General features: G+C 40.4%; 1 protein-coding gene across 29 annotated transcripts in view; it reads right to left on the bottom strand.

Annotated features, from left to right (window-relative positions):
* Dlg2 (discs large MAGUK scaffold protein 2) overlaps positions 1-16134 on the bottom strand; it is a 2075786-nt gene that overhangs the window by 62110 nt on the left and 1997542 nt on the right. For all 29 annotated transcript variants that reach the window (XM_070034861.1, XM_070034862.1, XM_070034867.1 and 26 more), the window contains one exon: positions 10108-10183. In XM_070034861.1, coding sequence (XP_069890962.1) covers positions 10108-10183 — 76 coding nt within the window. The remainder of the gene's footprint in view (positions 1-10107; positions 10184-16134) is intronic.

The following is a 16134-nucleotide window of genomic DNA, read 5'->3' as shown; positions in this document are numbered from 1 at the left end:
TTAGTGCTGGCATCACTAATTGAATAGATAAATAAACTATTAGCATCTAGGGTTAACTCCTACATAAGAATGATATCCTATTCTGTTTACACAAAAATCCTGCCATTGTTTAGGGCCTGCTTGATGACTTACTAGCCCTCTGAACTTGGGTGCTTTTATTATCTTTTCTCATCTATGAAATGGGTGCCTTTATACTTCAGTCACAGAGTCATTGTAAGGAACAGGTAAGCTATGGCTGAGATCTGAGGATTGTGTTGTCTGGCAGCAAAGTCTGTGAGACTCTTATCTCCAATTAACCACTAGAAAACTGGAACTGAAGGTATGGCTCAAAGTGGTGGAGCACTAGCCTTGAGCAAAAGAGCTCAGGGACAGTGCCTAGGCCCTGAATTCAAACCCTACAAAATCTGTAGAGGGGCTTAGGAGTGCCGTTCAGTAATGAGCACTTGGTGAGCATAAGAGAAACATAAGTTTCATTCCTAGCACTAAAAAAAAAAACTGTATACAAAAAGGCAGTATACAGGTATTCAGAATAATTGACACATGATAAGAAAACGGCTTCCTGGTATAGTAAGCATTGATCAAATGTGTTCTTTGGCATTTCTCACAGGTGGTTACATAACCTATTGACAGAGAATGCTGAAACAGCCAATGATGTGTGGCTCGGGTGGGAGACTTAAGTCATTCATGCTGCTACCTCTTCTACCTTCCTGTGCACAAGAGCCAGCATGTGGTAAGTTCCTCTCTCTTCAGCAAGCACATGCTTGCAAACACCTCTTTTACAGGTGGATATAGGACCAGGATTTTTGCAACTTTTTCCCTTCCTATTTGCCTAGGTACCTGTATAAGGGGACTTGGAACTTCAGGAATAACAGTCACTTAGGAAGCCGTACGTTCTAGCTTCATTCAGGGAACATTCAAGATGAGTGCGTAAATACACAGAAGAATTTCATCTCTTTGAAAATGATTGCTTTCTACATGTGTGCAATGGAGGCTTAAATATGGTATGATAACTCTAAGACAGGCTGATCATTTTGTGTGACATTAAACATTTTGTCTGTGCCTAGGTCTCTCAAATGTTGGCATGCTGAGTAGAACCTCTGAGGAACTTTTCCAGCCCTCAACTCTAGAGCACCATATTCCCCATGCCTCTGGCACTGAGGCTGGCATCTCTGTTTTTAATAAGAATCTCTGGTAATTCTGATGTGGTAACACAGGATATCTGGGTTTTCTTCTCACTAAATACACATATATTTCCCCCTCTTTTCCACAGCTGTAGTCTGAGATCAGGCCTTCTTCATGTCTTATCTGTGTTATTGAAATGCACTCCTGATCTCTAAGGTCATCTTGCTTTGGAAATGGATTCCATATGTGGCAGAACTCTGTTGAAACTCTTATCTAACCTCTACTAGAATCCTCTGAAAGCTTTCCATAGCCTCAAGACCAAGGCCCCTCCTCCTCTGATTCCTGACTTCTCCCTGGCCTTATCTCCTGATGGGAGAAGCTTAGTACTTATTTGCTCCCACTCAGGTACAGTAAGCCTGTGGCTCCCTTTGGGACATGGAGCTGTTTCCTGTCTTACAAGTTATTACTGTGACATTCATCCCATTTTTTATACCTGGTTGGATTTCATTGGTCCTCCAAGTCTCACTTCTAGAACTTTCCTGTGGATTCCAAGTGAGGCTCAAGGATTCCACACTAAAATCTAATTAGTATCCTGAGCTCACCTCTCACTTGGTGCCTACCAGATGCTAGTCGTTATACATGAATACTTTTGTTTCTGCAGAATAGTTGATGGTTCCTGAAGGCTGGAAGCATGTCATATTCAGGGCGTATTTCTATTGCCCAAATCATTTCCTGGCTCTTAGAGCCTCAAGAACTATCTATTAAAGGGCAAGCCTTAACTGCAAGCACCAGGAGGGAAGGGAACACAATGAGCAGGTGAATTTAGGATGTTTCAATTTACCAGGCTCCTTCAATGAAAGGTTCAGCTTACTCAAGCATTGAATTTCAAACATTTTCTTTAAGTTCACAACTTCTGTAGTGTGTGTGTGTATGTCAGTGCTAAGCCTTGAACTCAAGGCTTAGGTGCTGTTCCTGAGCTTCTTTTGCTGAAGGCTAGTGCTCTATCACTCACTTGAGCCATAGCTCCACTTCCTTTTATTATATTTTAGTAGTTTACTGGAGATAAGAGTCTCACAAACTTTTCTGTCTGAATTGGCTTGAACTGTGATTTTTCAGATCTTAGTGTCTAGGGAAACTAGGATTATAGGTATGAGCTGAAGCTGACTAAACACACTCAAGTACCAACATACAAAATAAAATATCTGAAAAAAATATAGTGAGAAGATGGGAAAAGAGCTGTAAAAACTGAAACACAATGTAAGAGTGAGTGTGGGTTATGTACATGCATTTTTCTGTCATACATTACACTGTTTGGTGTATAAGGTTGCAGATCAACTTGGTAGCTTCGACAGTGTACTTATTGAACTTTGGAAGGAGATCTACTGAGATAGTCATTTGCATAAAATGCATTATGATCATGATTTGTATTCCATGCCTTTCCATAGACTAGCAGTTTCCTCATCAGTAACTTACCAAGTAAATACACAATGAGGAATATTTAAAATATGATCTATTTATTCATCCACTGAGGTTTGCCGGCTTTCAGACATGGCAACAGAATTGTGGGTCCCTATGAAAAGTAGCTAAAGAGTTGGATGCTGGTGGTGTAAGAAATGTGGTTTCAGGAGGGCAAAATAGTTCAGGAGACCCCATATCAACAGAAAAAGCCCGGTGTGGTAGCATGTGATTGCCATCCCACTTACAGTGATAAGCATAAATAGAATTGTGGTGCTAGCCACCCCAGGCAAAAAAAAAAAATGAGACTGTATCTCAAAAATATCCAGTGCTGGGCTGGGAAGGTGGCTCAGTGGTAGAGCGCTTGCCTTGCATGCATGAGGCCCTGGGTTCGATTCCTCAGCACCACATAAGCAGGAAATAAAAAAGCCAAAAGTGGTGCTGTGGCTCAAGTGGTAGGGCGCTAGCCTTGAGCTGAAGAGCTGAGGGACAGCGCCCAGGCCCAGAGTTCAGGCCCCACAACCGGACCAAAAAAAAAAATCGAGTGCTAAATCAGGGTTGGAGACAGCATACCTGCCTAGCAAGAATGAAGCTCTGGGGTCAAACCCAAGTACTAAAATTTAGAAGTAACAGAGATGTCATAGGTACTACTTTAGCAGATAATTGTCTGTGTGCTGTTCAGGTGGTTCTTGGTAGGCAGAGAAATTCAAGGCTGGACAAATATAATTACCATGTTCCAGAGGAGTATAATAATATAGTAAGTATAAGTAAATAACGTAAGCATAAGGATGGTAAACATAATGATTTAGTGGCTCCACCTAGGCTGGGTTATGATGCTGAGATTCCCAGCCATCCTGCTCTGTTCTTTTTAAGGTTAAATGTACATGTGGAAACAAAACAAAACAAACAAAAGAACCTATCCTGAATGCAGGGAAAGACTCAGAGTGGGAGGAGAAAGAGCAGTTACCTGGCTGAGGGCCTGGAGTAGGAAAGTTATCATAAATAATCTGAGAAAAGTCTTCTCTGGCTTTTAAACTTCTCAGGATTTAAAGACTTGCCCTTGCTGGAGGGAGATCCCCTGCAGTTGGCACTGTGACTTTCCTTCCATGCCTCTGGCCTGGGTGTCTACAAGGACTCTAGGAAATCTCTGGACTGGGTCATTTAGTGTGTGTGTGTGTGTGTGTGTGTGTGTGTGTGTGTGTGTGTGTGTGTGTGTGTGTGTGTGTGTGTGTGTGTGTGTGTGTGTGTGTGTGTGTGTGTGTGTGTTGTGCTCATGTGTGGCATGCATGTTTTCATAGGGCAATAATGACTCCTCAAACTGTCATTTTTGAACCTGTTACAAAATCAATCACCATTACTTGCACTAGTGAAGCAAATGTAATTCCCATCTTGCTAACAAAACACTGACTGTCAAATTGCTTTTTTAGTTTTATTTATTTTTTGATAAATGACAGTGGCAGACACTGCTACCAGCTCTTGGTGAGTGTCTGAGAACTAATTCTCAATTTCTTCATTTGTAAATGACATAGCAGGAATCAGTGCCCAGATGGAAAATGCCGAGGATCAGTGAAGTCCAATCAGGATTGCCAATGCCACCTCCAGTTTGGGTTTGGTTTGGGGACACTACTGGCACCCTGCGACTGGAGCTTCACCTCTGCTCCACTCTCTTCAACCATTTCCTCTTAAAGGGAGCTTGAAGCATTGGAAAAGGTAAGAGATTATGATTAGAGACCACAGGTTTAACTCTCCCATCTGTTTAGCAACGGGTTTCCAATTCTCTCTATTGGCACCATTTTGAATTCAGATTTTATGAATGTCACACCCAGAAAGCAGTAGTCGCTTTCTCTAACAGCATCATTCTCTTTTTCCTCTAACCTATTCCCGTGGCTGCCAGGTTGATCTCTCTGAGACCCACTGGTGAGCATTCTCTTTCCTCTGCCCTAAGAAGGGTGCACTGGGTTGCCAGTGCATGTTGGAAGAGGAGCTGTGGGCACAGATGTGAGAAGGGCCTCACAATGCAGAGACACATGGGCAGAGGCCAGACACGCACTCAGGCGAAAGCTCAGAGAAAATCACTTGTTCTGGTTTGGTCATTGTCTTCAGGATAAAGTACAAGGTTGTTGGAAAATTTGGGGCATCCAAACTGCCTGGAGTCTAACTTCTTAGTTCTGAGTCCTTTGTTTATAAACTCTTCTTTGCAGTGAAAGTAAACCATGTTTTATTTCCTGCCTATCCTGTATCCTTCTTTCACATCCTATAAATGTTACTAATCCTTTAAGCCCAATTCAAATTCTGTCAGTTTACAAGCCAGTCTTTCCTTTTCCTTTGATATTAAAAGCAATTTTTCCGCTGCTTTTGTTTGGTATTATGACTTCCTTCCTACAGGGAGTTGTCTTCCCTCCAGAATACCTGCTTGTCTGGGCCAGCAACCAAGGCTTGATTCTTCTTTAGTTCTCAACACTGTCTCTCCAGCTGCTAGCTAAGCCTTACCAGTATAGTAGAGAAAGCATGCAATACCGGCTCACCAGAAACAGTCATCCAGGACAGTGCACATCATTGAAGAGCTAGCTTTCCCTTTCCAGGAGTTAAATTTGTATTTAAATTAATTTCTGACAAAGCCAAACTGAATTCTTTCTTCCTATTTCTTAACACACAAGTTTGACAGTCTAGTGTACTTTGGAATAAGTCAGATATGAGTTTGAGTTCTTCCCTAAATTTCAGTTTAAGCTCAAAAAGAGAAATAAATGATTTCCTTTTCAGTTTTGTTGTAGTAATTAAGAAATGTATATAGCAGGGTGCCAGTGGCTCATGCCACAACATAAAAAGGGCAAACACAATTACACATTACCACATAAAATAAGGATGCTAACAGCTCTTCCTATTAGTGTAAGAATACAGTATATTGTAATTTTACTTAAAAATTTCCCCTGGTCATGGGGCTTGAACTGTGGATGTGGGCACTGTCCCTGAGGTCTTTAGCTCAAGGCTAGTGCTCTACCACTTTGAGCCACCACTCCCCATTTTCTGGTGGTTAATTGGAGATAAGAGTCTTATGGACTTGGCTGGCTTTGAACCACGATCCTCAGATCTCAGATTCCTGAGTAGGTATGACTACAGGCATGAGCCACCGGCCCCTGGCCACTTTAATTCTTAAAGTAAAATGATGACAACCAGAACGGCTACACAATAACTGATTTTTGAATGTATTACTGCTTGACTCTAAAGATTTCGCAGTTACCTAAGCCTGGCAAGAAGGTAACATTCTGATTGCTTAGGAAAGTAATGAAAAAAGTTGGAAGAACAATGAAAGGAATTAAGGCGTGATTAAGTTTTCACCAGAGGCTTGTTTGAATGGAGACTCATTGGGAATGTAGAGTCATTCCCAGGAGGGCTTGTGAGCATTGAGCTTTGGGGACTCGAGACCGTCTCCAGGCAGTTGGTTCTAATCGATGGCCATGTGCAGCTTAGGGTCTAAGGAGGCTGGAATGACACAGGCTGCCGACAGAACAGCCCGCTGATATGGGTATGTGTGGACACAGCCTTTGTGAAGGTCTTCACAGACTGTGGATAAAAAGTCTGGATTTCTCTTCTGGCCCTCCTGGTCAGCTCCATGTGTGACCACAGGGGGGCACCAGTGCTTCTGCCTCAAGCCTAAGTACCCTGACCTTGCCCTTTCCAATATGCAGGAAAAACTCCTATTCAAACATCTAGATCTTGATCCAATATCCCCTTTTCTTTCAACTCTATTCTCTTACTCAAGGCCTCATTAGTAAGGAGTGACATAATGGAAAGACCAGCTCTGTCTCAAACTGATCTGAATTTAAACCTGATGCGAGTACCTAGAAATGGTGTCATCTTAGACAAATTATTCTTCCTGAAGCCGAGGCCCCCATTTTTTTTTTTAAGTGAAAACTCTTCACTCCCTATACTTTGAGAGATCTTCTCTGGCAATGTTGTACTATTATTCTTTTGCCCACCTATGTGTCTCTTTGTGAACTCACTGAGATGAGTAATCTTGTCTTTTCAATTGGTTTGAGACCTTACAAGGTACCTAACTGACTCCATGTCATTTGAATCTGTGTCTGATTTTATAGAGCTAACTCAAGGACCAATAGGATAATTACAGTCCAAGTTCTTCTATAAAGTGCTTTTTGGACATGGCTGTGCCCATTAGTCTAAATTCCTATAGCTCCTGTGCATACTGCTAGGACAGCTTTTATCACAGCTAGCTCCACAGGTTTCCAGTGATTCTTCCAGCAATCACTCCCAAGCCCTCAGGACACATCAAAATGCTCTGCAAATGCCAGCTAATAATGCTATTTCAAGTACCCTCTGGTCTTTTCCATTCTAAACAACCTGCCTGTTCAGTTTATCCTGAATTTACCCCCAAGGTCCCAGACCCTGAGCTCTGTACAATGATGTCTATTTCTATAGTCCTTGTCCTTGGCTCAAAGTGAGTAGAGTCTCTTAACCCCACTTGCCTAACTCTTCAGAAAGCTGCAGGCCTCCTTTCTTCAATGCTCTTTCTTCTTACTGCCCTCTGTGCGTTCTGTTTTTGGATAAGAAGAGTCTTCTTGTTGATGTATTTGTTATAGAAATTTGGAAAACTTTGGTTTTTATCAATTCGATCCCAAGTAAATCTGGTGATGAAAGCCACCTTGCAAATCAGAAAATAGAGAACAATCCCGATTGTTATGCTAGAGACTTGATAGGCATAGGGGAAAAGAGGGAAAACTGTGATTGGAGGCAGGTGCAACCATGGAGCTGTATTGCAACAGGAGTCAAGTGATGGCTCAAATAGAAACAGCCTGCCCAGCCCTGCTTATGAGAGTACCTGTCTCCATCTCACTAGTCTTAACAGCTATTGCTTCATACAAGTGACCCCATGAACTATCTGAAAACCTTATACAAGGACACAAATGGGGAACAAACTGCATTCAAAAAAATCTCAACCCATTCTTGGAAATCCCCACCCTTTGCTACCTTAAGGCTAAATAATAATCTTCTTCATTACAGTTTTAAGATCATCCCTTTCATTCTTGACTAAACTTCCTTCTACTTTGTTACTTTGTTTCTCATCTGAATTCTTTCCGTAAAGTACCTGGAAACACTAAGTAGACATCTCAATTTGGTTTCTATCTCTGAGACATTCCTAGCCTTCAGTAACTTATAAGGTTATTTACATTCATCAGATAGTTTATGTCAAATATCTACCACTAACCAGATTCAGTTAGGACTTCTACAGGACACAAAGTATAATATAGACAGTTCCAAGAATTGTAACATCAATAACAGATTAGATGTATCTTTAGTAAGGCCAAAATTTGTGTGGTGTGTTTTTTAATTGCATGTATTAGAAAGTATAAGCTATTTACCAATGATTAGAATATAAATTCTAGAGCGAGGCACTGGTGGCTCACACTTGCAATCATCCTAGCTACTCAGAAGGTAGAGATCTGAGGATTGCAGTTTGAAGTCAACCCAGCAAGGCATGTGAGACTCCAATTAACCACCCAAAAGCCTGAAGTGGAGCTTATGGTTCAAGTGGTAGAATACCACCCTTGAGCAAAAAAGCACAAAGCACCCAGGCCCTGGGTCAAAGCCCTAGGACTGACACAAAAGCAACAAAAAAGTAATTATAAATCCTAGGATAGGACTTGGATGCCTATTAAAAGAGGAGAGTAGCCATGTGGTAAAACCATTAAACAAAGTCCGGATGCCTATTAAAAGAGGAGAGTAGCCATGTGGTAAAACCATTAAACAAAGTCCAAGAGAGATAGTCAGGAGGATCAGTCTTGGGCTCATTAAGTCACTATTGCTCTTGGGGTTATACAAGAAAAATAAAAGTTTTGAAATTCATCAGGGATGTCAAAACAAGTTTTATCTGCTATCATAAAGAATTAGTGTGAAACCTGGAATATTATGTGGAGAAGAATGCTAAGGCCAGCTATAACCTTAACACAACATGTACCAAGCTACAGTTGTTAGGGCAGCAAAATAAAAGGAAAAGAGAAATGAGAGAAAACAGGATGAGAGGAGGTAAAAAGTTATTCTCTAATACAGCAATAAGATACTAATATTGCCTCTTTAAGAGATCAAAAAGCTGTCTGAGCTATAGCTAACATTCATACTTAATAGTAAAAGAGTGAATTCTTGATCCTTAAGATCAAAAACCTATATTGTCCAAAAAAGAAAGTTACTTATTACCTGATTAATGAAATGGCAACCTCTCTGTATAACACTTTAATAACAATAAAAGTATATTAAAAAAGATCAAAAGCAAGACAAAGGATGGTTAAAATATCAGAGTAAACATTTCCCAAGGAGAATACACTACCAAGCACAAGATGTTCAACGTCAATAATCATTAGAAAAATGCAAATCAAAACTGCAATGAGATACCAAGTAAGATGGATAAAGTAAAATTGTTATAAGTGTCTGTCAGTGAGGATGTAAAGAAATTAGAATGCTCATACGTTGCTTGGTTTGAAATGTGAAATTGTGCAACCACTTCAGAAAAAAAAAAACCCAAAACCCTAGCAGCTCTTTAGAATGCTGAGGATAGTCATATTGTTTCAGGGATCAACAATTTTACTGAAGTATAAATAAATAGATGTCACATAAAAACTTAGACACACATATTCACAGGAACATTAGCCATAATGGCTAAACATTGTGAGCATCCCAAACCTCTGCCAACTGATGAATGGACATATTAAATGTAATATAACCATACCATGGGATATTACATGTCTATAGAAATACATGAAGTACTTACAAATAGGACAACATAAATGCAACATGAAAATGCTATGTAAAGTAGGATAACAGTCATAAAAGCCAACAGAATATATGAGTCCATTAATACTAAATACCCATGTCAAATCTGTTAACAACTAGATGAGTGGTTGTCAATAGATTGAGATGGGGAGGGGTGGGAGGTTGCAGAGAATGGAATTAATTGTCCGTTGATGAAGAGTTCCATTATGGAGTGATAAAATGCTCTCAAACTGATTGGGGTGTGTTTGTACAATTCTAAGTTTGAGTGAGTTGTAGTTACATAAATTATATCTCATTAAAGCTATTATTTCAATGTATGTACATTGTAAATGAATTTTAATTTTGATGTCTGTCACAACAATCCATATATTCACTTAAGTGATCCATTGTATGTGTTCACAATTACTCTCTTTATAATGTGTAACAATAGATAGCTTTGCTGAGTCCAACCTTTTAGAACATTCATTTGAAATAAAAATTAAAACCACTTAAACCATACATACTGTCTTCTTCATTGTTGTCATTACATCATCTCATTAACATTGTTTCTGTTCACCACTAGCTTTACTCCTAATATTTACCATATTTATAATCAATTTACTTAATCAGAAATGACATAATTACTTTTAGCGATCCACTTATGACAGTGCAGTGGCCCCTAATTTGTTCGCTACTAAAAGTCTCAATGTTCATCATCACAGAATCCATGGCAACTGAGAGAACTGATTGCTTCCATTATGTGGTACCTACCCCTTTGGAATCAATCACTCCAGGCTTCGCATTAAACTTCACTGTCTTCAATCGGGCACGCTCTTTTCTTTCCACCCTAAAGAAAATGGAAAATAAAAGGTCTGTTATCTGACAAGGCATTCACAAAGTCTTCCACCTATCCTTATAGCTTGAAATAAAGTGAAACTGTTTTTCTTCTTTGATTTTTAGCATAAAAATTTTGGTGTACTATCTTTAAGCTTCTAATATAGCCCTTGAATTTTTTGTTACATGTATTGAAAGCTACAATCATTGAAAGGAGCGAGGAGAAAAGGAAGAAAATGAGCAGCATTTGCTATTAAAGTGCTTAAATCAATCAAAATCTATTTCAAGAAATCATAGAAACCAACAAATGAAGTGGAGACGAAACAAGCACTTCCTCCCCTTCCTTCTCAAGAACAGTAGTTCATATGACTTCATTCGATAAGCAACCATGTCATACATAATCCCAACATTCCATCTAGGAGCCTCAAGTCCTCTGCCACGCTGCAGATTCATCATTTCACACACTGCTTCACTCATTCACAAAAAACTTCAGTGAGTGCCTTCCAGGTATCAAAGTCAGGACTGGGGAACAAAGAAATGTTTAAAAGCATCACGGCAAAGTGCTCTTGATAAGCATAGAGATGTAAACGAAAGGCTGTGACTGGCCTGCAAGAAGTCTGATACCAGTGAGGATATATGTATCTTGTTGGGAGGGATAAAATGGGAGTATACAGCAGTGATCCGAGTAGGCTCCTTGGAGGAGATGTCCGTTTATGTGAGGCTGGAAGGATGGGAGAGAGCTGGTCAGTTAGGAAATGTGTTGAGGGAGTCTGCATAGATGACCAACAGTGCTGAGCTGTGACATGCTCAAGCCGGGAGCCTGCAGAGGTGAGGTGAGGTGAACAAGATCGTGGATCCTTCCTAAAGGGGAGTGAGCCACCTCAAAGACTCAGCCCTTTTCCTAGAAGAATCTTGATGCGTTGTTGAAGGATATAAGGCAAGGAAGTGACACAAGCAAATGAGCATTTTAAATAATAAGCCTAGTGCAGCTGGAAGACAGATCTGTGAAGGGAATGGGAAGAAGCTAGGGCCTACTTAGAAACTGTGAGCATAATCCATGCAATAGATGATGGACAATGGTAAGGAGTGGAGGAGAGAGTTGGGTTTGAGAAAATCCAGGAGGATAAAATTGGTAGCATCTATACATTTATTTTAAGGCCATGGTTTAAAAAGAAAAAGGAAAAAAAAGGACCTATTTCCCTGATTTTCCCCAGTCCTTCCAGTTAGACATGGACTTCCCTTCTGAGTCACAATGGCATTTAATTTAATATCTTCATTTTCTCCAGTTTATTTTGTTTTGGCATTGCCCATCTAAAGTTTCTTGAGGGCAAGGCTAGATATCAGTCAATAGTTTACACATAAGTCCTCAATAAACAATTGTTGAATAAAAATGCTTTTCTGTTAATTGTTTTAACATGACTTGGCTTACATATGGCTAGTGTTAATTTTGAGTTTTTATTTCTGAGGACAGAAAAGAGAGAGAGAGAAAAAATCCCTAAACCTATAGAAACTTAATGGTTTATGAAGCCTAAGTTATTCATAGATCAATAATTAGCTGCATACTCCTTTCTAACAGAGTTCTTTTGTGTTTCCAACTGAAACACAGTGAAGATCAGGGTTTCTATAGTTACAGAGTGAAGTTTCAGAATATATTTATTGCAGTATGAGACTAGAATAATTGAGTGGAAGCAGCTGAACAAAATGTTTCACATCTAACCTCCAATATTAAAGCAATATGTTCCATCGAGTCTCTTCTTGCACCTAACGTACAACAGTTGGGAGGAGAGAAAGAAAGACTTCAGCAATGAGAAGGTGCCAAGTGTAAAGCTGTTCCCTGAGAAAAGGCCTGCTCTGAGCTTCTTCAGCTTTTCCCAGTTTGCATCTATGTGCAAATTATTCATATTCATCTCTTCAGATTCTTCTAAAACTGTTGGTAGGGCACTAATTTTATTCTGACTTCTTTGTATTAATTAAGCTAATGATAGGATGTACTGGTTTATTCCATACTGTCAAAATCACCATGGCACGTGGACAATCCATGGTTACTTGACCAGAGGAAGCGAATAAATTCTGTATGAATCCCCAAACATACATATGACTGAATTCAGTATTCATACCTGAGTCTGAATAGTTGGAATAGTTTAAAAGAACTATCTAGATTTAGCTTTCTAAGTTTGTTCCCTGGTTTCTAGGGTTATCCTTTTCGGTTTTCTTGAGAGATATCAAAAAAAAGCAAGATGGAGGGTGAATACTCCTGAAATGTCATAACTATGTGTGAAGATGGCATAAAGAATCTCAATGGAAGGTATGGGTCAACAGGGGCCTGTGGGCATGGAAAGAGGAAGCAATAGAGAGGGCTATTCTGATCATAGTATGTGACCTGAAACACTGTCCCTGGATACAATTAGAGCACAAGAGAAAAAGGAATGACAGGGAAGTAAATGAAGTCTGCTCTGGGGAGCACCACACTGTCAGTGGGAGGGCTATCAGAGAGCGTGAATGAAGATGACCCTGGTCAAAGGACTTTGTTTGCATGTATGAACATAGAACAATGACACCTGTTGAAATTGGAAGGAGGAGGAAGGGAATAAGGAGGAGAAAGTTACTGAGGAGGGGAGAGGAATAGGATTCATTGCCTGTATGAATGGTAATGTCCCAGTGGAAACTGCCCCCTACTTTGTACAACTAATATATGCAAATTAAAAAAGGAAATATCCCTGTTAGATCAATTTTAGAGGTTCATCATTTAAATCATAAGGTTTAACAAGAACAACATTAGGCATGCATACAGCTGCATATACAGATATTTATGTACTATTTTCTGTGAATGGTTATTCCTTTTCAAACAGGTATTAGGAAAAAAACTGCCAGACTCAGCAGAAAAGTTCACAAGACTCTTATCTCCAAATAACTACGAAAAAGCCAGAAGTTGAGCTGTGGCTCAAGTGGTAGAGCTCTAGACTCGAGCAATAAAGCTCAAAGACAGCAGTAAAGCTCCAAGTTCAAGCCCTGGGACTAGCATGTGCATGTGCATGTGTACACAAGTTATTCTCCATCTCACAACTTTTTAATAAGAAAAGTAGTGTCTCAATGAGGCCCCTTTGGCAAAAATAGATCTTAAAAGCCAAATGCTTTTGTTAAAGAAATGATGGTGGTAGTTTCTGAACACCATCCCTGAACAGAAAAAGCTAAGCTAGAGTTAAAGACCCTTAATTCAAGGCACTGTCCTGGCGCATGGATGCACACACACACACACACACACACACACACACACACACACACACACACACACACACACACACACACACACACACACACACAAAGAAAAGAAAGGAAAGGTAGATATTCACTGACTCAATTCCAGTGGGAAAGCCTGCTATACTTTTCCTCTCCCACTTAGACACAAGCAATTAATTAAATTGTTTGAGCAGAAATAATCCTTCCCACCCTAGTCTCATTCCTGACCAAAATACTAAATACAAAGTGGATGGTAAAATTAGAGCAATGAACTTGGACACCTAGTATCTCCAGAAAGCACCCAGTGCTCACACTTGAATGAGCCCAACTGTCTCCCTCACCCTTTTCCCCTATCTCCCATCTGGTGTGTTCAGGTTCCAGCCAATCCCATAGTGGGTCAGGCTTGGAGGCCGGGACAGGGGAACATAATTGGTTCCGCAGAGTTTGCCTCTGTGCTGCAGGCCCTGTGGGAGGGAAAACAGAAATATCATCCACCTTGGTAGTCACAGGCTTGCTGTGAAAGGTAAGTGACAAATTCTTATGTAAGACACAGGCTGTCATCTGACCACCCAGGTAGTCAGTCACTATGGAACAGTGAAGACACCTGGATGAAGAGACTGTGGGAGACATCTTAGTTTGGCTACTCATCAACTATAATCAAAAGGAACAGGGATCCCATGTTATGAGCCCAGAGTTTGAAATCATACAAGCCTGCGTCTGCCATTTGCTAGGTTCTGTGACTGAGGGAGGTCCTTCTGCCTTTTAGGATCTCAGTTTTCATGCTAGTAGAATTAGAATAATAACATGCTTTGGAAAATTATGCTGGATGTAAAATGAGGTAATATAAGACAACCATTTAGTACAGAGTCTCACAGAGTCAGGATCAGCATGTGATACGCGGCTAAGACAACTGTGCTACAACTGCTTCCGATATCACTTGCCATCCTTGTTTGCAATTTTCACCTTGGAAACGGTGCCCTGCTTTAGGTTCTCACTTCCATTGTTACCCCTCCATGCCAGGTGTGACCAAGACAAGGGCTGTTTTCCTCTGAGGGGAGTCCCCCAAAGTGGACCATCAGATCCGGGAGCCAGTAGGAGGAGAAGAGTCCAGACCTTTGCAGTTGCTGATAGAGATACGAGAAAGATGAATGCTTGAATCCTGGCCTCAGTCTCTGCTGCCAGTGTAACTTTTGCAGGCTAATCAGATTCTCTGGTACTGTTTCCATAACTGGTGAGTGCTCTTAAGAGTACTGCTCCAGATGTAGTGGAAAGACATCTAGTCTCTCTCTCTCTCTCTCTCTCTCTCTCTCTCTCTCTCTCTCTATATATATATATATATATATATATATATATATATATATATATTCTCTCTATATATGTAATTTTTAATACATTTTTATTGTAAAAATACTTTACAGAGGGGTTACAGTTACTTGAGCAAGGTAATGAGTACATTTCCTATCAAGCATTGTTGCCTCCTCCTTTGTTTTTCCCCTACCATCCCTTCCCTCCCACCTCCACAATTATACTCCCCCCACCCCAGGCTAAATTGTAAAGTTAATTTTTCAACATAGTGTCTTGTACATCTCATTGTTACAATGGGTCAACCTGTATTCCTATTTAAGCATTTTCCTTTTTCCCTTCCCCTCCCCAAATTAGAGAAGTGTATATACAAGATGCAGGGCACTGACATCAAATACAGTGAAAACAGGTTATACCATGGAGGAGGAACATACAAAGAAACAAAAAGGTCACATGGTACATTATAAATACATTAGAAACAATAACAAGATTGTAAAGTTGTAAAGTTCGTTTTTCCACTTAACGACTTGTATATCTCATTGTTGCAATGGATCCATACAATTTTGGTGGAGGGAGAGAGGAGGATATGGGGGGGATGGGGGGAGGATGGGAAGGGGAAACAAAGGAGGAGGTGACAATGCTTGATAAGAAATGTACTCATGGGCTGGGAAGGTGGCTCAGTGGTAGAGCGCTTGCCTTGCATGCTCAAAGCCCTGGGTTCGATTCCCCAGCACCACATAAGCAAAAAGAAAAAAGCCGGAAGTGGCGCTGTGGCTCAAGTGGTAGAGTGCTAGCCTTGAGCTGAAGAGCTAAGGGATAGCGCCCAGACCCCAAGTTCAGGCCCCACAACCAGACCCCCCCCCCAAAAAAAACAAAGAAATGTACTCATTATCTTGCCCATGTAATTGTAACCCCTCTGTACAGTATTTTCACAATAAAAATAAAGCTAAACAACAACAACAAAAACAATAACAAGAGAGAAAAAAAACCACTTGTGTCCCTATCTTGGGGTTCACTTCACTTAACATCGTCTTATCTGGTCATATGTACATAGCTTTTAAAGACATCTAGTCTTATTCCCAGAAAGACATTGGCTGAGCCTGTGGCTGGCTGTGATCCCAAGGCAAGCTATTGAGTACTGGCTCTCACTTTCCTTATGGATCTTTTCTGAAAATTAAATTGAAATCAGGTATTGAAAGCATCTGGCACAATACAGAGTGGTAGAGTTAATGTGCCCATCCAAACTCAGAATGAAATGTGAATGAGGTTGGAAGAGGTGGGACCAGGCAGAAGCGCCAAGGCATAAGTGAGTTATGAGGGCCCTACCCTGATGACAGGATTCATCTATTTAATCATCTACAGACTGCTGTGTTATTGTGAGGGTGCGTCTGTTACAGAAGCCTATTTAGCTCTACCTCTCTTCTG

This window comes from Dipodomys merriami, unplaced genomic scaffold (genome assembly GCF_024711535.1).
Source record: "Dipodomys merriami isolate MVZ:Mamm:240054 unplaced genomic scaffold, mDipMer1.0.p SCAF_25, whole genome shotgun sequence".
In the NCBI taxonomy this organism is placed as follows: domain Eukaryota; kingdom Metazoa; phylum Chordata; class Mammalia; order Rodentia; family Heteromyidae; genus Dipodomys; species Dipodomys merriami.
The sequence above is the reverse complement of the archived record's forward strand: the minus strand, read 5'-3'. Positions and strand labels throughout refer to the sequence as shown.